This window comes from Polyodon spathula, chromosome 1 (genome assembly GCF_017654505.1).
Source record: "Polyodon spathula isolate WHYD16114869_AA chromosome 1, ASM1765450v1, whole genome shotgun sequence".
Lineage (NCBI taxonomy): Eukaryota > Metazoa > Chordata > Actinopteri > Acipenseriformes > Polyodontidae > Polyodon > Polyodon spathula.
In genome coordinates, this window is record NC_054534.1 from 102,722,900 (window position 1) to 102,744,667 (window position 21,768).

The 21,768-nt window shown below is 37.8% G+C and overlaps 2 protein-coding genes across 3 annotated transcripts in view; one reads left to right on the forward strand and one right to left on the reverse strand.

Annotated features, from left to right (window-relative positions):
• Positions 1 to 14,214, reverse strand: part of maea (macrophage erythroblast attacher, E3 ubiquitin ligase) — a 34,024-nt gene extending 19,810 nt beyond the window's left edge. The window contains exons 1-3 of one of the 2 annotated variants that reach the window (XM_041268512.1): positions 14,009 to 14,214; positions 10,885 to 11,067; positions 2,174 to 2,377 (exon numbers count right to left, since the gene is read on the reverse strand). In XM_041268512.1, coding sequence (XP_041124446.1) covers positions 2,174 to 2,377; positions 10,885 to 11,067; positions 14,009 to 14,077 — 456 coding nt within the window. In that variant the 5' untranslated portion in view covers positions 14,078 to 14,214. The remainder of the gene's footprint in view (positions 1 to 2,173; positions 2,378 to 10,884; positions 11,068 to 14,008) is intronic. The other variant, XM_041268521.1, reaches the window with a different exon arrangement.
• A 3,317-nt stretch (positions 14,215 to 17,531) lies between these two features.
• LOC121325629 (C-terminal-binding protein 1) overlaps positions 17,532 to 21,768 on the forward strand; it is a 186,133-nt gene continuing 181,896 nt past the window's right edge. The window contains exon 1 of the mRNA XM_041268456.1: positions 17,532 to 17,611. The gene's annotated coding sequence lies outside the window, so the exon portion shown is untranslated. The remainder of the gene's footprint in view (positions 17,612 to 21,768) is intronic.

The window sequence follows — 21,768 nt, forward strand, 5'->3', positions numbered from 1 at the left end:
ACTCTGTAATTGTGACAAACTATTGGCCACGTTCTCTCTCAGTGTTTACTCTGTTTACCATGCAACTGCATCTTAACAGGGCCGTTTGTCTGGAACCCAGGCACAACCCTCAGGAGATTATCCTATTCTAGGAACTCTCTGGACTAGAATCCTGTCAAACGCAGGTACAACCCTCACAGATACTCCTGCAATAGCAACTCTCTGGACTGGAATCCTGTCTGAAACCCAGGTACAACCCTCACAGATACTCCTGCAATAGCAACTCTCTGGACTGGAATCCTGTCTGAAACCCAGGTACAACCCTCACAGATAATCCTGCGCTAGGAACTTGCTGGATTGGAATCATGTTCATGTTATAAACTATTGGTTGTATCTGCAAATGTTAATTTCATGTAATTCTCTTACACTTCACCGAATATAAATCTGACCTTTATAGACCATATTTTCCTGCCAGAGATTTAGCTATAATTGCCAAAGCAGATGGCTGTAACGCAGTTGTTACAAATTGGTAGCTTGACATAAAAGCTTTCAACTAATATTACAACAGAAATTACAATGACATTTTTCATATTAATGTCAAGTTATCTCAAATCGGTGACATGGTAAAACATGTTTGGAAGCAAATTCTATATTCAAGGCACTCCCCACTTCCCCTCCCCTAACTGCATTAATAGTACTGAAAGAATGGCCTTTCCAAATCTATTTCATCACCTTTTCTATACACTGCTTTTCAGCAATTTAAAAGTTGACTCCACAGCCCTACCAACTGTCTGGCCACTTTATTAGGGCCTGTCCCTTGACACCACATGGCACAGGCTCCACAAGGTGCTGGAAGGTGTCTCAAAGCATGTTAATCCAGTCAGTCATTAATATTTCACATGGCAGTGTGACGGCCAGCTCACCAAACAGGCTCGTTTGGGTTCTTTTCCCTTCTAAAATCACGAACGACACACACAAGACTGAAGAAAAATAGCGCTGATGCGCACTTTTTAATAAACACACAAAACAGAAACAAAAACCTAACTCCGTTTTTAGAGTTCTCACTAAACACCAACAAGAACCTAATTAACACGCAGGACAGCTAAGCCGTTTACCTGCCACAAACACAAAAACTTACACAAGTTTCACACAATACCCTGATACGACTGCTCACTCACACAGTCGGGCTCTTCTCAGCAGCCCTGAGCAGACTGGCTGCCTCTCTTAAATACCCTGCACCTGGCTCTAATTTATAATTACCACCAGGTGCAGGGGATAACTAAACAATAAAACATTTAAACCTTAGCCCATTCACACAAACATGCATTCTCACATGTTTTTTTTTTTTTTTAGCAGGAAGGATTTTAACCCCCTCCCTGCTATCTCACAAGCAGGTAGGAAGAGGATTGAGTTCATCCCACGCATGGTCAACTGGATTGAGATCCTGGGATTGTGTCAGCCATGGAAGACGCCTGAAGTGACTCTCAGTCATGATGCATTCTTGCACTATTATCGTCTGCAAAGCAGTGATCACCACCAGTGTACAAGTGCAATATTATGGGGCTTAAGTAAACTATGGCAGCTTTATAGTCCAGCAGGGTACTAATTTACTCTCTAACTCAGGGTGATGCCAAATCCAATTATAAAAAAGGACAAGAATTTAACCTGCATTATTCAGCTATTGAAATCAAAATTATCTCAAAATGTACAACTATTTGTCACTTTGTGGTCCAGTTTCAGAAACAGCGCTTCTACCAGATCCACATATGTATATGTAAGGTGTCGTCTACCAGATCCATCGTGACCTCTATTGTATTAGTAGAATCCTGTTTCCCATTATTGTTGCCTCCAAAGAAAGCACAGAGGATTTAAAAGGGTGTGTGCTTTGCTAATATTTGAATATACACCAGAACAGACTACAAGACTTTTCTCTATGCTGCTCCAAAGGAAAACAGACAGGAATCTACTGAAAATAGTCGATTTCCACACAAGAGCAAGCAAGCAGTACATCAAATTATAGAAAAATTGGCCTGGCAACATAATATGCTTTTAGAAAAACTCACTCAAACATACACAAAGAAAAAAAAAAAAAAACAGTAGGGCTTCTCATGATGATTTTCCTGATTGGTTACAAATATTGCTAAAGCTGTAAATCTAAAAGAGATCTCAGACCGTGTCCTGAAACAATGCCCACCTCTATGCCGCTCTGCCTGGCGAGCTTCACAGCAGTGCTGTAGTAGCCGCAGCGCAGCAGGTGCTCCACCATCATGCGGTCCATGCGCTGCTTCTTCCACACGTTCACTGCAGCCGGCTGGTCGCTGCTGTGCTCCTTCAGGTGCTCGATGCGCCGCTTGCACAATTTCGCACTCTCGTCTTCAGCCTGGATAGACTCTGCAGCCTGGCACAACAAAAACATCACCAGAACAAATGTGACCAAATGCAAGACACGCAGTGCGAAATCACGTGTGGAACAGGAGACGGCTGTCAGGGAATAGATCTCTCTCTCTCTCTATTTATTGATATAAAAAATGTAACGGTACAACACACACCAAATGAAGGCAAGGAATCTACCAGGTCTTATAGTTCCTGTTTCATTATTATTTATTATTTTTAGTTACTTTTTATTTTTTTTAATTACAAAATGAAAATGTTTAATTAACACTAGAAGCCCCGCAGCAGTCATATTTGGCAGTTTTTGGTTTTAAAATGTAATTTTCTCCAGTCGTGTAACATGTATGGGGCTGCGCGTTCATGTACCTTTCTATCTGTATGTATTAAATATCACAAAGCATGAAACGCAGGAGTGCAGAAATAAAGGAGATATATTACATTATACCCAAAAGCCCCGGGAGCAGTCACATTGACGGCCACACAGAAAAATTGTATTTTGATAACACAGAACGGTATTCTACTTTATTATTTGTATTTACCAGTCCGCAATGTGTTTAGCTGTAATCAGATTAGTCTCTACTCTCTGCCTGAGTGAATGACTGACAGTCTATTGTTTTCAATCAGTCTTTTGAAGGCTGGAGCCTGCTTGCCAGCTGTGCTTCTTTGGTCAGTTGATTAGCATCGGGACTAGTGAAAATAAATACCAGAGACCATGGAGTTTTACTACGCAACAAAATATAGAGTTGATGTTTTGGATCAGATGGTACGGAAGTATTCCATGAAATCTGGCTACAAATGGTGGTCAGTTTAGGCGTTTTACAATTGTATTGTCTTTTCTCAGCAGCAAGTCACGTTGATGTTTGTGTACTCCGATAGTCACATCGTTTATTGGAGATTTTAATACACGCATCACAATACTGTACTCAAACTTAAGATGCAGGCTATTTCTGAGAAGCAAAAAAAGCGCATTTTAAATTCACAGTGTAAGGATTTTGAAACTTCTGCCTATGTATTGCACTGGCCTTGGAGGGAGTAACTGGCTATGAAATCAGAAGGGATGATAAAACCTTTGTTTCTGCTTAAGCTGTTTTGAGCCTATGTACAAACCATAATCAAACCAATTAAAACTGGTTCTAAAACCATTTACTTATGTTAAAAGTGACATGCTAGGTAAGTGTCAAGGAACGCATTACAACACACTATACAACTGGAACATGCAGGCTTTTTCTGACAACCACACACCTTGTGTGGGACAGTGCACACATTGTTCTAGTTAAATGGCACAAGCTCTTATTGTTTCATCAGCCTTTGTTCCTTTTAATTATGCAACCTGTTACTTATGCTTCCCATTTAAATGGTAAAAAAATCATTGACATTGTGTGATTTTCCTGTGTTTAAAGTAAGCTCTGAATCAAAGCAGGGGTAAAGAACACTTAAGCTGTACACAGCTGGTGCACATCAGTAGTTTGCAATTACCAGCCTTGCCGTTCGACCTTGTGATGAGTGGGTATAGTGCTATGCTGCCTGCGAGAATTGAGCAAGACTCATAGCAATGTTCTTAAGTGTAACTTTTTGTTATCTGGGTTTCTGCTGACCTTGGTAAAGTGAAGAAGAAATAGAAATAAGACTACATTTGGTCAAGGAAATAACAAAATAGCTGTATATCTGTGCTGTACAAAGTAATTTCTTGGCTCAGCTCACATCTACACTGATGCCGGCTCAGAAACTAACATCTATGCCGTGCCATCTCAGAAAAAAAGCCAACATCTCCGATGCCATGAAAGCTCAGCTCAAAATTAAACAACATCTACAATGATGCGAGCTCAGAACACCATCAGCTGAGACTTGTATGTGAGATCACTAATGTATCGCATTTGACTTGCTTTGTTCCTATTTGCATTTTGACTCCTGAATAAACTATTTTTGATTGACTATCTGAAGATGAATTATTTTTATTTTTATAAGAAATCGAAACCTCTTGTAAAAGGAACATGGTTATATTATAATACTGTTTTTTTTTTTTTTAAATTGATAATCGTGGCAACACCTAATGAAGACATACACTATGTGTCGAAACATGTGTTTTTTTTTTTTTTTTTTTGGTTTTGTTTTGTTTCAGTAATACGGAATAATATGTATAATATTAGTGGTCGAGTCTAAAAGAAGTTTTTTTTTTTAACTCTGTAGAGTGTGTGTGTGTGTGTATATATCATATGGCCACAAAGATGAAAACATATGGCAGTGAAATTAATCATTTTTAACCAGAAAACACAGATAATGGAAATTAACCAAGGAAATCACAGAAAACAACTGTGTACCAAATACCAAGACAACAACTGAAAGGGGAACGTCTCTATCCCCAAGAAACAAAGTGACACGACCTCAAAATGGGTTTGGCATATTACAGCAGAGGTCACCAACACATTTAGTACAAATATGAAGTCAGTGCCTCAAACCATGTTTAAGATGCATGGCTTTGACAATGTGGCAGCAGCCGCTTTGTAAAATCACTAACACACAAGTGTTAAGCACTCATTGTACTGCTGTACCATATACAATGCAGAGAACTAAAAGATTGAGGCATCTTGGACAAGCAAATACTATGGCATGACCTGACGGAAGACAAGTTAAGTGTACACTGTTCCGATCTACTGTACCTTGGCCACGGTTCTTAGTCACAGCACAGACACAAACAACTTGGACAAAAGTGGTAACAAATCTAACTAGACGTGGTTTTGTAGTGCAGATAGAGCTAGAGAACTGCCTTTTCAGTAAGAGTGTACGACACACCCATTTAGCACTGGTAAACAGTCTAAAATGATTCTTTGGAACTCAACGGAAACTGCATGAATTACTGTAGCAGCCAATCAATGCCTACTGCTTTAGCACTTAGTGCATTAATCAATGAACAATTACACTTCCTGCCACATCAATTTCTCACTCTGCAAACGCATCTCTGGTTTAAATAGCTGCCAAAAGAACGACAGCATATTGAGACTTGAGATTTGAGAACAAAGACAATTCTGCAAATTGCAAATCTTCGAAACCTGCTGGAACAAAATAGAGATGTCCACCACATGGCAATAAACATTAGGAGAGTGGTGTAGGGCATTTTGGCATTCTCACTGTACTGCAGCTGTGAAAATCTGTGCACGCCTGGCACTGGCAATCTCCTCCTGCAGACCCCAGCTGGCTAAACTGGGAATGTATTTAAACCCAATCCACTGCTAAGTGCTACCCAGTCAAATTTTGTTTGTAGATAATAGCTGCAGCGCATCTTCATTGATACCACATCTGATCAATCCCTGCGAGGAGCTGCCAGGTTAACTGGGCTCCTGTCAAGATAAAACAGATCCAGAAAATTTAACCTGGAAAATGTATATACAGCCATTAGATTACAATTTGGTTTTCTGCAGTGCGAAAATGCTAATATTTTCTAAGATAGAGAGGAGATCTATTCTTAAATACAATGATCTCTCCGGAAGTTACTGTGTACAACACCAATTCGAAGTGGCTCCAAAAGCTGTGTGTGTTATTCTTTACTAAACATACAAAGCAGCACCCTTCCTCTTAAGTGCACTTGTTTTAATAGCAGATGTTATAAAATGCACATTAATTTCTGACACCCTACCAATGACATCAACCTGATCAATTCCAGCAGTAAAAACACCAATGTTCTTTTGTTTCAGCAAACAGTCATTTACATTCTGATATTTGACACTTAGTCAAAGTAAATTAAATGAGTTACCAAGCATTTAGTACTGTGTTCCAGTATATACAATTGGTAACACTAACAATGCATGACATTCAGTACATCTCTGGTGGAAGTACTGCTTGTACTGCTAAGGTTTCATTTGAAATTACTAGGGAGTGAGAAACAGGCAAGTGCAAGCTGCAAGGGGCGCACAGCTATAGGACTCGCCTCTCGTAAAAGGTTTATGAAAACTACAACTCCAGTCCATAACTAAGTATACTGAGTAAAGGATTTCACTATTCATTAGTTAATGGTAATACAAAAAATTAATTATAGTGGCTTTTCCAAAATGGTATTTTTTTGTAAAGAAAAGTCCAGCTATCTCAATTTAGCCGTTTCCTAATTTTTTAAAAGTCTTACTTGAAGACTTAATCCAAGTGTTTGTGCTCGTCTTTGACATAATGTGCATTCAACATTTTAAATGTAAAAAAGTGTTAACATTTCCCTAAAAAGAACCGTGGCTATTGAGCGATACCACATTTCTCATGGCAATCTGCACACAATTCTTTAATCATTTCCATCCGAAGAAAGATCTTCAATCACAAAGGACTTTTATACTGCAAAAATATAACATTCCTCTGCTGAAATACAAAGTAGTGCAATTTCCATCTCATCACCTGCTGCTTTAGAAACACAGCACCCTTAAAACATAGTCATTCCAAAAGCACAAAAGGAAGCACTGATTTAAATGATGAGCTCAGACTCCTGTGGTTCTGTGTTCATTCCAACAAGGTAAAAACCAGCCAAGCAGCATCACATTGTTAAATATGCATGTTCCATGCACAGTGAAACCGAATTTTAAATTACACCCAACAAGCCAATTCCAACAACATTCTCAATACTTTAAAGAAAATCTACACACACACACACACACAATCTCCCTGTTTTATGTTTCCGGACTGGCTAGTTTCATGTAACGCATGGTTACAGATCAAAAGGTTATATACTTACAGAAAGTAGATTATTTATACACTACTAAACTACCATTTACATGCAGACTAAAAATACTGATTACCCAAGTTAGTCATCATTTCCAGTAAAACAGTCGTGCTTTCTGACAGATTTCAGTTGTACCAAAACAACGGCAGCGATCCAGCCTCATGGGTACACAGAACAGCTCACTGTGCTGTCAAGCCAGACCGACTTGCACATGTTAACTTTTAGGAAGATAAGCTTAAAAAAACGAGTAACTTTACCGCAAGAGAAAATGAACCGTAACACACATACGCAAATACAGATGCCGATGTAGAGAACCACTAATGGTGGTTTGCCACGTATTTTCACGCATCCTCCTAAAAAATGATAAATCTCGAAGGGCAGGATGGGCACTACCAAATAATATATTTATTGTGTAGAAGAAATCATTTAATATGTCAACTTCAGTACATCTTGCTTTGCAGTTTTCTTATCCAAACTGCACCAGGTGACGAGAGACACCGCTACACAAAATGTATGAATTACTTGTAGTACATTGTAAGTTCTGTGAATGGCAAACAAGATAGCAGGTGTAGAAATGTATTAATTATTGAAAACTGATGTTCAGAGTTACGGACATTTCAGACTTCGTACCCAAGGTGGTCGTAACTCAAAGGTTCTACTGTAGAACAAAAATATTGCAATTCTATAAATACCACTTTTACCAATCTAGCTAACAACTGTGTTCAGTTTTAAAAAGTTTTATATTGGGTTTCAGTTATGAAAATTTGAGTGATTAAATGACAAAATTAAGAAAAAAAAATACCAAAAAAACAATTGTAACTGTGACAATAGTAGGAAACAAAATCTCAAAGGTTGCCAATTGGGTATAGGTTTGAAAAAACACACATCAAGAATACTATCAAGTTTTATCAAGTTACATACAGTGGCTCTCAAAAGTATTTACACCCCTTGTAGATTTGTAGATTTTATTTTTCACTTTGACATTATAGACTTTTTTTGTGTTGATCAGTGGCAAAAACTCCCAATCAAATCCATTTTGATTCAATAAAATGTGGAAAAGTCCAAGGGGGATGAATACTTTTGAGAACCACTGTAGTTATTGGAAAATTCCTCTTTAAAATGACTGTGAACAGTGTGAACATATTAACATATATTTTTAATTGGTGTTCCGCTACTTTAAGATTTAGGACTGCACCACTGAAAGCAACCTTACTTCTTTTTCAGACCAATTACTGCCTGGATCACGTGCCATTTTGTTGGATTTATTTCTTCAATCAACATGTGGTGGAGCAGGAAATTGAGATGGAGGCACTTAAAGTATACCGCATCAGTGCCACCACTGCGTCAGTGTAAACATGCCTTTGGACACCCTAATGTTACCTTTGGAAAGCTCTATGAAACCAGCCGTCATTCTCTTCTTAAGCAACAATCCAGCCGACCGAGGGATCTTCCACTATGCTGGGTAACTACTAGAGAGCCAGCCTTACAAATGTTATTCTGCCCCACAACTGGAACGTAGGGGTGTCATTTGTATGAACTTTCTCTGGTCCTTATGTTTTTAGATGCATCAAGAAAAAGCTCATCTAACTGCAATTAAACTTCTCAGGGACATTTTTTTACGAGTGCATCAAAATCTGGGGATATAGGCATGTGTGTCATGTAATGTACTGTACCTGTGTATATTTTAATTACATATTTGGGAGATTACAGCATGTATTGAGAGTTTAACATGACATTATCAGGGCTCTAAATTGGAAACAAAAAGGGCAAGCCCAAAATGGCCATAAAGTTTGTAGAGGGAACCAAAGTCACTTAAATCAAGGCCAAAGTGTAGGATTTATATATAAAGTTAATTATTGGCCATGCTCCTGTCGCTTCTTCCTCAGCAACATACGCAGAATTCAACCCTTCCTCATCGATTACTCCATGCAGCTACTAGTTCAGATCCTGGTACTGTCCTGCTTTGACTACTGCAAGTCGCTCCTGGCCGGCCTCCCTGCCTCTGCCATCTGTCCGCTCCAGCTCATCCAAAACTCTGCTGCCCACCTTGTCTTTTCCCTTCCTTGTTTCTCCCACGCTACACTGATTGCATACAATTCCAAACTTTTGTACCTGCCTATCGCTTTTCTGCTCCCTCCTAACTCTAGACTATCATTTCTCCCTACACCCCCTCCCATCCCCTCCATGGAGCTTGTCAGGGCTGCCAGGAAAGTTTTTTTTTTTATTTATTGGTTTTTTAAGTTGCAGCAAGCGCTGTGGAGCTGCGCTGTGTGCTGAAGTCAACTTAAATGTACTCTTTAGTTGTTGTTCTGCATATTATTCTATATCTGAGCTCCAACATAAAAATACATAATGAAAACAAAAATACTTAAGATGCATTTTACTTGTGGAATTTCGTAAAAGACTGTTGTATCGTCATGCTGCCTCACGGTAATTAAGCAACAATATCAGTTTAGCAAAGGTTTAACACAATTTACAGATTAATTTCTTTCAGTTTAGGGCCAACTTTAAAAACCTCTCCCGTCTCTGGTATTGTGGGGTTGGTAACTTTAGGTTTATCTTTCTCAGTCCATCACTGGTGCTTAATTACCATTGAGCTATGGCCAAACACAGACTTTCATGAAAGCGGGACAAAAGAAAGATTTTAAGAAGCTTGTGAGGAAGCCGGGACATGCTACCTAAAAAAGAGAAAATCGGGATGGTTGGTAGCTTTATTTATGCATGAACTTCAAAAACAGAAACTTATCTTTATCATAAGATGGACAAATAATGATAATAAACACTGTAATACAATGTTGAACAGTATTTCCTACTGTTTTGGTCGCTGTGGTGAAAATAAGGAAAATAAAATAAATGGATAACGGCAATTGAAACATATTCAAGGTAGTTACAGTATTTTTTTATTTATTTTTTTAAACTGAAAGAAAACCACTTGTAAGTATTGTAAACATTTCTGAACTACTGACATAAAAAAACGAGGTGACTTAACCATGCAAATCATGTTATCACATTACTGTTTGCATCTGAACACTTCCTAATACAGGCGTCTCTAGTTGATGTAGCTGATGTAGAGAGCCATTGCGGCAGTTGAGAAGGGCACATACGGCAGTTGGCAGTTTTACACAGGACTTGCGGGACTTGCCAGCAGCTGTAAACAGCATTTTATAGCCCCCTTTGCGTCTTAAACCACCTATTTTGCAAATTTCCATACCTCTGCAGAAGAAATAGTTGTATTCTTATGTAAGCAGATACTGGTTGCAAGGTTACAATAACTTTACAAATGCCATCTTGTGCAGTCTTGGTAAGCAAGGATGCTGAGAGACAGCACTTCAAACATTATAAGGAGGAAGCCCTGTGACACAAAGATTAAAAAAATAAAGAAAAAAAATAAAGAAACCATTCTCAGCCAATCAAAACGCCAGATATCAGGACATTACTGTACATCTTATTTTGCCATATCGTCTCATGTACTGTAGACTTCCAATTAAAATTCTGAACACATGCATAATGACATTGTGTCAAAGTTCTTTTTTGTTGGCCCTGTCTTATGGTCTAAGAGTGGCTTCTCATTTTCTTATACCATGCAAGACAGGGTCATCTATACATACTGACTTATTTTTAGAAGCCATGTTGTTAAAAAAAAAAAAAAAATGTAAAAAGACAAATACATTATAAAAAGCTGTAGAAACATATTAGAAAATTATGTTTTCATCAGGCCAAACTCCTCTCTTCTAGTTGGTAACATTTATTATGCTGTATTTCCAAATTAAATCACCTCCCTCTGAAATTGAGTTAAAAGGGTCACTGATCTTCATGCTCACCTTTCTTTTCAGAGCACTGAGTTTCTCCACAACCCCGTCTAGTAAAGAAACTACAGACTCCACAGCTGGGCAGCTGCTCAGAGTCTTCTCCAGCTCTGCCACAACCATGGTCACGTGACTTGTCTCCCGGTCTATATTCTTCTGAGCAGCCCTGAAGCGCTTGTTCAAGGTCTCATAAGGAACCTGTGAAACAGGAAAGAAAAAAAATATATATATATTTTCCTTAGGGACTCAAGGTAAATCAGTGCAGCACAAAGTAAATCTTCCTGCCAGTTTTCCAGGCCCCCATTAACACTAGTCTTGGACTAATTAACCTAAGGTAACATTAGGTAGTCCAATATTAGAGCTAATCTTGGTCAAGGAGACCGCCATTATTGTTCACCATTTCTATAACCTTTCCATGGTTAAATATTCATTTTCAATGTATTTCAAATGGCATGGTCAAAAGTCACAAGCTTACAAACCAACACTGTATTTAAAAGCAATCTTCCAGCGCTTGTATTTTTTTATTTTATTTTGTTTTTAAACAGTCTGCTGTACTAATTTGGATGCAGCACCAACAGCTAACCCAGTCTGAAAAACTTTACCAAACAGTAGCTCTACACCACAATTTAAGAGTTGAACTAGGAAGAGAATGAAAAAAAAAAATTGGTAGCGTTAAATTGAATGTGGACACGTTTTCAAGAAGATCTGCACACTAGACACAAGGATGATCAGAATACGCCATCAGAATACAAGAAACAACTGTCTGGCAACTGTGACGGCTGTTCTCTTAATCACACAAATGTATGTGCTATGCACACCAATATATGCTTTGGGTGCCATTTTGAAGCAAGTGCAAAGGGACATTTTCAGAAAGGAATAAAGTGGTCCCAAATTAGCAAGAAATTAGTTATTCATGCAAACAAGTTGTTTCTTGAGATTAATCTTTATTTTTTAATCTTATTTTTATATAGCTCCTTTCAGAGTGGACCACCATCACAAAGCGCTTTACAAGATACGAGACCAGGGCGTGTGAACTATGTATCAGCTGCAAAGTCACTTACAAGAACGTCTTACCCAAATGACGGAGCACAAGAAGGTTGAGTTATGTCTTGTAACTGCATCAAAATAGGGCTTGTGTGTCTGTTTAAGGTGTTCTCCAATGAAGTTGCGAATATAAACTATTGATACTGAATCTGAGTGTTTGCCTTCTACAATGAAATGTGTTTAAGTCACTTAAGTTTCTTTGTAAATTTGCTGCACTACAGATGACAATTATGTAGGCTATATTTTTGGGGGAGGGGGGGGGGGGGATGCTTGTTATTTCAATAAAAACATGGTACACATTGCAAATGTGGAATTGTAGGTCAGCTGGATAAGTTAAAGTATGTTTCTGCTAATTTTACTACAATTTGAAAATCATTTCAAACCATGCAACATTATTTTGGGTTTAACTGCAATATTAAATCTAGAGAAATTCATTAACTTGTGTTTTGCATTCTCAAAGCATCTGCTGTACCACTGTACACGTGTCATTCCATGTGAAAGGGCCATAGAGGTGGTGTCATTTTTGGAGAGGAAGACCCAATTTCTTAAGCCTAAACCACACTTTGGTAAAACCTGATTTTTGTAGCAGGGCTTGAAACTTGAACTAGCAACTTCAGTCCTGTACCTAATCTTTGTTTACAGAACTTTGTTTAGGTACATTACTGAAATGACCAGGTGCCAAGAGTTTAAACAATCAGATTGGTTTATTAGGAGTTGTTCAGACAGCTATAAAAGGAGGTACAATGCATTTAACATCAAACTAAATAATCATTTCAAGAATATAAATACATTTAAGGTAGTTCTGAAACTCAGGATTGGTGCAGGGAATTTCATGCCATGCCAAGCTTAACAATGTTGCAATACTGTATTTGAACTTTGCAATGTTGCTATTTGTTTTTTCTACCGGATGTTATGCCATTATTCAGAGACATTAGACAATGGCATATTTGCATTTAACATGTTCATGCATCTTGTGAAACATTTAATATAAATGTTAAAACAACTAAACCAGGCTAACAACCCATGGTCTGGTCAAACTTCTTGGTTGTAGCTTGTCATAATATGAGAGTTGAATAAATGATTATTACATTCAATGCACAGTAATGAGCAGTGTGGAATGTTTATATTAACATAATTCACCTTACACAGGGAAGGCTATATAAACTGTTTAGTTGTCCCCAGGGATGGAAACAAGACTCCCACTGCATGTCAGCTTGATCCATTCCTGGTTTTACTATGACTTCAATAAAACACACCAGAAATTGTTAATTATACGCTATAGCTACTCTGGCTCCTAGTAATACATGGAATGGGTGAAACTGCTATGCTAGTCTTATTTCCTCCGTGTGTCCTACAAAAACGATAACATTAGAATACGTGTTTGCAAGTGTTGTTCCATACATTTAGCAAGCAACGTGACTGAAAGGCAACCAGTCTGCATGCTCGTCAATGCAATACAATCGAAAATCACTGACACTCACAGCCAGGGATCATATGGACTTCCGTTTTACAAACGTTTTAGCAAACAGCTGTTGGATAGGTTAGTCCTAACTGTAAAACGACCGCTGATCGTGATAATTACAGACAATGCTTCACACTCGTTAAGGAAAGAAATTATAATACATAAAAATACTGTTAAAAAAATTAACTTTTCACTGTCAGGATGATTTACTTGACAGGGACGGTTGATTGGGGTTTGCTTTGCTCAACGGCACTGAATCAAAATGCCCAAACGTAATTTTGGGGAATAGGTTTTTTTTTTTTTTTTTTTTTTTTTTTTTTTTTTTTTTAACTCTGACAAAAACTAGGCGTAGGCTACAAATTTGCTGACAAACAGAACTCGTTATGTGAGCCTCACAAGACGTTAAAACATTAACAATAACGTCACGTACATTTCACCATCATGAGGACTGTTGTTTAAGCACTTGACTCTGAAAAACGTTTTAGTTCAGATATAATACTGTACCAAACAGAGACGTGTCTGACACCAATCTCAGATGAAGCCACACACCCATGTCTCACTCTGAGATTATTAAACAGCGTTTTCTACGTGTTCATCGGTCCTGGCTGTCGTGTTTGAAGTTGAATACCACACCTTTAAAGTTGGATATTCCTGGACCTTCAGTGCCATGGAGAGTTGAGCAGCTGATTCCTGCACCGCCATCTTCGATTGGGGAAAATAAGCCACATTAAACTGGAGACTTACAAAACACTGCACTGCATCATGGGATAACCAGCACAGATAAGACAAAATAAACGAATGTTCCAATGAAACTGTTTTTTTCTTTATTTTTTTAAAGACAGTCAGTATAGAAAATACGTTTAATTACAAATTATAATAAAAGAGCGCGTATAAAAATATATAGTTGTAAATAAAAATGTATTAATTTTCTTGCGGAAACCTCGATTTGCTGACTGCAGTAGAAACCAATTGCATGAGTTTACTTTCTTTTTAGGGTTATGATAGCCAATAGGCGTGAGAGACGGGCGGGGATAATTACTCGAGTGGTTACAGTGAGGCGCTTGTTCTTGAATAAACATGTACCCTGTACAAGACACCAATGTAGTAATTTAACAAGTACACGATATCTGTGGTTTCGTATGGTTTTGGTGTCGTTAGGATTAGGGTTATCTTGAGTGACTTTTACTAATATCCAATAAGGATCCCCCTTCCCGCCCCTTCGTTGGATTAGCCAATCAGAGAAATAATTAAGACGCATTGGGCACAGGTGAGACGGTGGATAAGGGGGCGTGCGCATGTGGCTTTGGAATGTGATCTTGAAGCTAGCCAATCATTTTGAGTGGTTATTATTATTTTTATTTTTTTTGACAGCTAATTTCCATGCTTGCCTCAGAGGGGCTGGGCTAATAACGCTATCAGAGTTGATAGACGTTTGAATCGCCAATGGTTTTCCTCTGTTGTGGGTGATTAAACGAACTGACAGTTCCAGTAGGCTGTTAGTGTGGAGACAAGTGTTCGGAATGTGACTGTGTGCGTGAAAAATATGAGCGAAATCAGACCGTAGCAGGCAGAGGGGTATTGTAATAGCACGTAATACATTAAAACAGCAACATTAAAACCGTTTCATGTTAAATTCGTTTTTTTTTTTGTTTTTTTTTTCTTGTCAAGTGAGCTGTCTTCAGTTAGCAACCCCAGTGTAGAGTACACAGCATCACACCGGCTAGATAAGCAATACTTTAAATAACAAAAGTGTAGAACGACAATGCTGGTTGTTTTAACAAAGTAAATAATAATAATAATAATAATAATAATAATAATAATAATAATACATTTCCATTGAGGCTGGATGCGAAACTTGTCTACCCTAACTGCAAATTTCATTTCCCTAGCCTTTATCAGCTGCTGTACTGTGAACTTGAACCTTTATTTCCTCCTATAAAAAGTTATCCTTTTTTGAAATTCTTTAGGAGTTCTGTCCCCTATCTATCATTAGTCTACACGGGTCCCTTTTCAGGTGGCACTAGTTAACACGTGTTACATCCTGCTTGACTGAGCGAGTATATATGTACTCCTCAAACGGTGTACACTTTCCAGTACAGAGGACAATGGATAGAATGTGTAAGGGCACATATAGGAATACAACCATCTAAACAATTTAATACAATAATTGAAACACCTTTCAGAAAGGAACAGCATTGACTGTGTAAACTAGAAGGAACTTACTTGGTTGCGCTGAGTAGCTTCATGCCGCTGTTGTTAAAATGGATTGTATTTCTCTGCCAATTGCCTTTAATTACATTCAGTAAATTCTCTTGTGTCAAGGGTACCAGACCGACAGCTATAGTCAGCACATAATGATCCCTATTTTGGATGAGGACACACAAAAAAAAAAAAAACTAAACGCAAGACTGAGGAAACAACTCCCAAAAACTAATTCATTTCTAGAACTTTTTTTTTTTTTTTTTTCGCAACTCGCGAGATATATAAACATTCTTAGATACCAAGTAACAGGGTTAGTGATGACCATCAAAAAGTATTCGTGTAAAACCAAATTGTTCGAAAATATTTTCCTAAATCTAAGACACAAAATCTATGCCAATAGGCTGTCTGTAGGAAAATATTAAATGCCACTTTTTGGGTCTTTTAATTTTAATGACGATGTGTAAAATAAAGTAAAAATTGCATCCTCTTCGAGGACGGGCAACGAAACATTAGCTCTTTCTGAAGCTAAACCTTGCGTGCGACCGATTTCTCATCAGGGACATTGTATCTTGTGCCTAAAGTAAAGCTATAGTGGAATTATATTATTTTCAATAGGTATTCATTTGTATGTATTTCTTTTGTGGACTCTCAGATAGAAGGTTATTGTGATGCTATAGGTTTACCACTCTGAATAGCAAGGTTCTTTATCACGAGTTTTAAATTAAACAGATCGGATGTTTCATTTTTTGTATTAATTAGGGGTTTTATCAACTCATTATAAAGAACCCCAGCTCTGTTGTTCTGAATGGTTCTATATGGAACATAAACACAACAAGTGTTCCACTGAAACCACCATGTGGTTCTAAGAGTATGGTGCAGTTCTTATGCAGCTCATTAATGAGACAAGCCACAGATGGGAGCTACAGACGGTACTGTAGACTGGTAGAAGCTGGGTTTTAATTAACATAAGGGAGAGCCCCACTAAAGAGTAAAATAGCGAATTGGTGCTATCAGCACATTCATTTTAAATAGACACACTCCGGAGTGTGCAATTGGCCTAGATCCCCCTGTATCGTGATCATATATTGATTCTTACTCCGCTCTCTATACCGCCAGTGGGTTTTATTTCTTTCTTTATGTACTAAATGACAATTTTGCTTTGTTATGTAGCTAAAGTGATATACTTAAAATACCTGTACGTTTGTTTTATGGTGTGTTTTGAGGTATAGTGGTCCAGAAAGGTCTTGCTTTCGTGAAAAGTGGCCTATATTGTTCCAAATACAAGAAGACGTAAATCAAATCGACAGACTATGGGCATTTGTTTTACAGGTTAACCCAAATTTTGCCTATATAAATGAAAGCTGTGTGGTGTGTCTAATTGTTCACGTTTGTCTAATTAAGAGCACACCAAAACTGGAGTGGATCAAACTACTATGCAACGGGAGTCTTACGTTACAAAATAATAAATAAGATGATGTGCTTGCACTAGGCAGTTAACTTTAAAAAAGAAATTAAAACATGCGAACAACAATCAAGTTAAAATAGAATGTGGACATAACGATTAAAAAAAAAACAAACAAAAAAAAACCTTTTAGAAATAGTTACCAAAAAAAAAAAAGTTTGGGTTGCACTGTCCAGAAACTGAGATGGTTGGTATAATAATAATAATAATAATAATAATAATAATAATAATAATAATAATAATAATACACATCTCTTCTGGCACTGTGTTGAGTTGTGAATGTAGTAAATTATCTCGGTAAATAGATTCAGAGTTGCGTGAATTGGTTAATCTGAGTCTGACTGTCAATTGCACAGGAGAGAGAGAGAGAGAGAGAGAGAGAGAGAGAGAGAGAGAGAGAGAGAGAGAGAGAGAGAGAGAGGGTGAGAGAGAGAGAGAGAGAGAGAGAGAGAGAGAGAGGGTGAGAGAGAGAGAGAGAGAGAGAGAGAGAGACACACACACACAGAGAGCGAGAGATAGGGGGAAAGCAGATAGTGAACGAGAAGAACTCCCCGGTTGTCTGGGGCACTAAGGTATGTGTCTGCTTTTCTCAATGTATTTTTGTTATTTTAAAATAACAATTGTTGTGACCATATCGGTCCAGTGGGTTATATTTTGTAAAGCAAGTGGAAGATGTGGTTGTTAGTGGTGTTATTTGTTAACGCTGGTAATGTTTGCTGACGATTTATCTGTGCAGTAAAGAAAAATTATCTTTTCGTTGCTTTTCCCTGAGTAATCTAGGAAAACAGCGGCGGTGGCGGCAGTAGGTACAAGGAGCCCTGTTGGTTCTTCATGCAAATGACCGCTTTGGTCGAAACAAAAGCCTTGAATCTGTTGGTGCTGAAAAAAATGATCTGACAGTATAACAACCAAGCCACTTTCGCCATGTTTTTTTCTTTCTTTCTTGTTTATCAACATTCCGACGTTTTCAGTCGCTTTCCCTGGAGTACCACTTGTCATTTCGCTCAGATTTTGATTTAACGTATTTCAAGTGTTTTCACTTTTGGTTTCTTTGGCGGTTGAGAGTTTTCAAGATAAAACGAGCGTGTTTTTAAACTGCTTACAGAACGGCATAGATCTCGTGAACTGCCAAACGATTGATAACAGCTCTTAATCAGTTTTTTAGGACATTGCGAATAAATCATACAAATAAACCTCAGTTTGATAAAAGATGAGTATTTTACAGTTCAGTTTCGATGTACGGTATTGTCAAGGTAGAGCCAGTTTGTTTATTGCACTACACTTTATATTATTGTAAATAATTGCCGAAGGGGATGGCGTTATCATTGTGAATGAAAACATAATATGGAATCAGTATATTTTCAAATCGACATTCTTGCTGTACCAGTCGCACTAGTTGTTGGTTGCGTGTGTGTTTAGTTCATTTCAGTGTAGCCTTATACTATAACTAGATACAATATATACAGTCGAATAGAACCTGTTGAACTGGAGAATGTCCTCGTGATGCTGTTCAATACTCGTTTGCAAACTCGATTCTTAGTTTTCTCACTTGTTAACATTTTAGCAAGGCTTGCATAACAGTAGATATTATTATTATTATTATTATTATTATTATTATATTATTATTATTATTATTATTATTATCAACAAATGCATAAAGAAGACCTCTTCTAAAACTGTGGGTAATAATGCATTTTACGTAAATTATATATTCCTACGATGCATTCATGCATATAGATCATATATATATATATATATATATATATATATATATATGTATGTATGTATGTATGTATGTGTGTGTGTGTATATATATATATATATATACACACACACACACACACACACACACACACATACATATCTCTCTTTCAAAATGCATTTTCTTAAGGTGAAGTAGATACCATTTATTAACCCTTTAAAACATCTTCGTTATTTTGATTTTCAATGTATAGAACTGTTTTCGTACGCAGGTTTTTACATGTCAAATTATTTTTAGGTTCAGCATCTCAGACTGTACAAGAATTCTCCACATCGCAAATTACTAACTGCATTATTTTCACGGATAAGGAGTTTTCACGAAAGCTATGCAAGTGCACATGCTGAAAAAGGTTTTAATTACAGAATGTGCTTAACTTGCAGAAACAATCCCATCGTTTTAATTTACTCCATTTATAATGTGGCATCAGACATCAAGTAACCAACTCATTTCACAACGAACCCTAAAAACATTTGCTCATTTCATTCAGCTGTTATAGTCCAAAATAACCTGTGGGCACAAAACTGTGTTTTGTTTATTCATTAGTGACCACTTTAGGACCTAAAAAAAAGGATACAGACGCCTGTCTTCTGTGTGGCGGATTACACTAACCAAGAGATTCCCACTCACTGCTTTCTAAATGAGTCTGTGTGTATCTGTGTCCTCCGTCAAAATGGCAATTAATAATAATAATAATAATAATAATAATAATAATAATAATAATAATAAAATAATAATACAACATCTGCAAAATTGCAGAATATAATATTTATTTTGCAGGTACAGTATTATGTTAGTAGTTGTAGGGTAAATACTATGTATACTAAATTGGCATTTATTTTTCATGTTCATTATGAATTTCATTAAGTTTTTAATATACAGGGGGCAGGTTCATGGTTGCAGTCTGGTGTGCAGCAGCTGTATTGGGAGAGAATACACGTTTAAGAGATAGATAGAGGGGTGCTTTCTGAAAAGTCACTGTGATGTTAGGACGGAAACAAAGTGTGGTATGTAAAGTGATATAAACAACAAGGCAGGGGCTGCTGGATTGCTCGCCAAACCCCTAGTCTCTTACTAATGAATTGCGCTTCCCTTCTTTTAGGTGGTGTGCGTTTCATTTTCCCCTCTCACATGACACTGGCACATCAACAATGCCATTCATCCCATCTGTTTAATGGGCTGAAGCCAGGCTGTGCTCGCTCAGAAATGTGAGCACTGAAATCCGCCGTGCATAGTAGCAACCAGCCATCAGCCAGGACTGGCTATGATTGGCAAAAAAAAAAAGTCTGGATGGAGCGTAGCCAGTTAGCGCACACGGTGATCAGGCGATCAACGCGCATGTGCCAAGACACCAAGGACTGTAAATGTGAGCAGCACGACTTTGCTCCTCAGGCTCGCGTGGTGTGCTACTTTGCAGAAAGACAGAAAACATTTAAGCTGGTTAAATATTAAAATAAAATTAGTGTGTAATTATCTTTGTCAGTGCTTTAAATTAAGCTCAGTAATGTCTTGCTGTTCGGCAATTTTTCTTTTTATATTCAGTTGCCAGGTTTTAATATTCTAAGTTATTCAAAAAAAGAAGACATGAATACAGTAGAATTTTTGCTTGCTGATAGTTTTGCTACAGTAGAGGAAGTGTAGAAATTGCAGATCAAAAGGTCGGGATCCTGCAGACCTCCACAAAAGTGAGTGCAGGTGATTAGTGACAGAGGACGGGCACACACTCGAACCTTTAACGAGTCGTGGTACAGAGCACTCAGTTTATAAGAATCGCTGATATAAGAGTCAACCGCATATAATGATCAAAACCACTGGGACAAAATCATTCCTATACTAACAGTGCTAAAATACCCAGCTTGTAAGAATCCAGCAGTCCACCTATAAGATTCATTTCAGTGCAAACTGACTACATGTTATACAGTACTGGATCAAGTGCAGTGATGTGTACAACCACTGTTTTTGAATTTGATCACATCTCGTGTGATTAGGCACGTATGCAGCATGGATCGTGCAATGATGCAATAAACACTGGACACGTCAAACAGTGTGCGTGCCACTGCATTGTGCAGGAATGTTTGTGTTCTTTGGTAGTGAAAATGTGTTTCAATGAAGTGAGTACATATTCATTGAATACACATTGAGTACAGCAGTGTTATTGTGTGATATGCATGTAAGGGGGGGGGGGGGGGGGGGGGGGATTGCAGAGTTTTGCATCTCCGCTACGTGAACAACTGCGATTTGCATCACAACTGAAAATAAGTAAGCCACAGATGCTTAAATGCAGTGTTAGTCCTAACAGTAAAATACTGTAAAGTCATTTTAATTCAAAAGCCATTACACATAACACCGCACGGCAGTTAAACTAGACTCCCCCACGAGACGATTGCTTCTCAAGTATACTATAGTAAAATAGGATTCTGCATCCTTGGGTAAAAACAATCGTGATCATATAACAAGCTGCTTACACACAAGGACTTGTTTTGATGTATTGTCAGTGGTGCTCAATCACTGAGACATCTGCATACTGTATTTAAAATGCTGATGGCAGCGTTTGCTAATAGTAATGTGACAGATACCTGGTTTCCACTGCAGCACCGTGCTGGCATTGTTCTGTCACTGTTGTGAAAGAGTGCCACATTGTTTCCATGATTTTTGTTAAAACACTTGCCGTGCCCTGGAGTGTCAGCACCATGCTGTGCCAGCATCCTTTTGTACCTGATACTGGCACGGAACGTTAGCTGCCCAGAGCCGGGGGTGTCTGCGAGAATATGTAATGAAATGGAAAAAATGTCAGTAAACAAACAAAAAACTCAGTTTTGAGGATTTTAAAATTAAAATGTTGATTAAAAAAAAAAAAAAGTTGAGTATAACATCCAAAAGCAACTAAATACTGCCGTTAGGAACGTAAGTGTCACTTTATCTTGCTGGCCTACCGGAATTGAAACAAATGATTCCCAGAGCTGTGAAAAA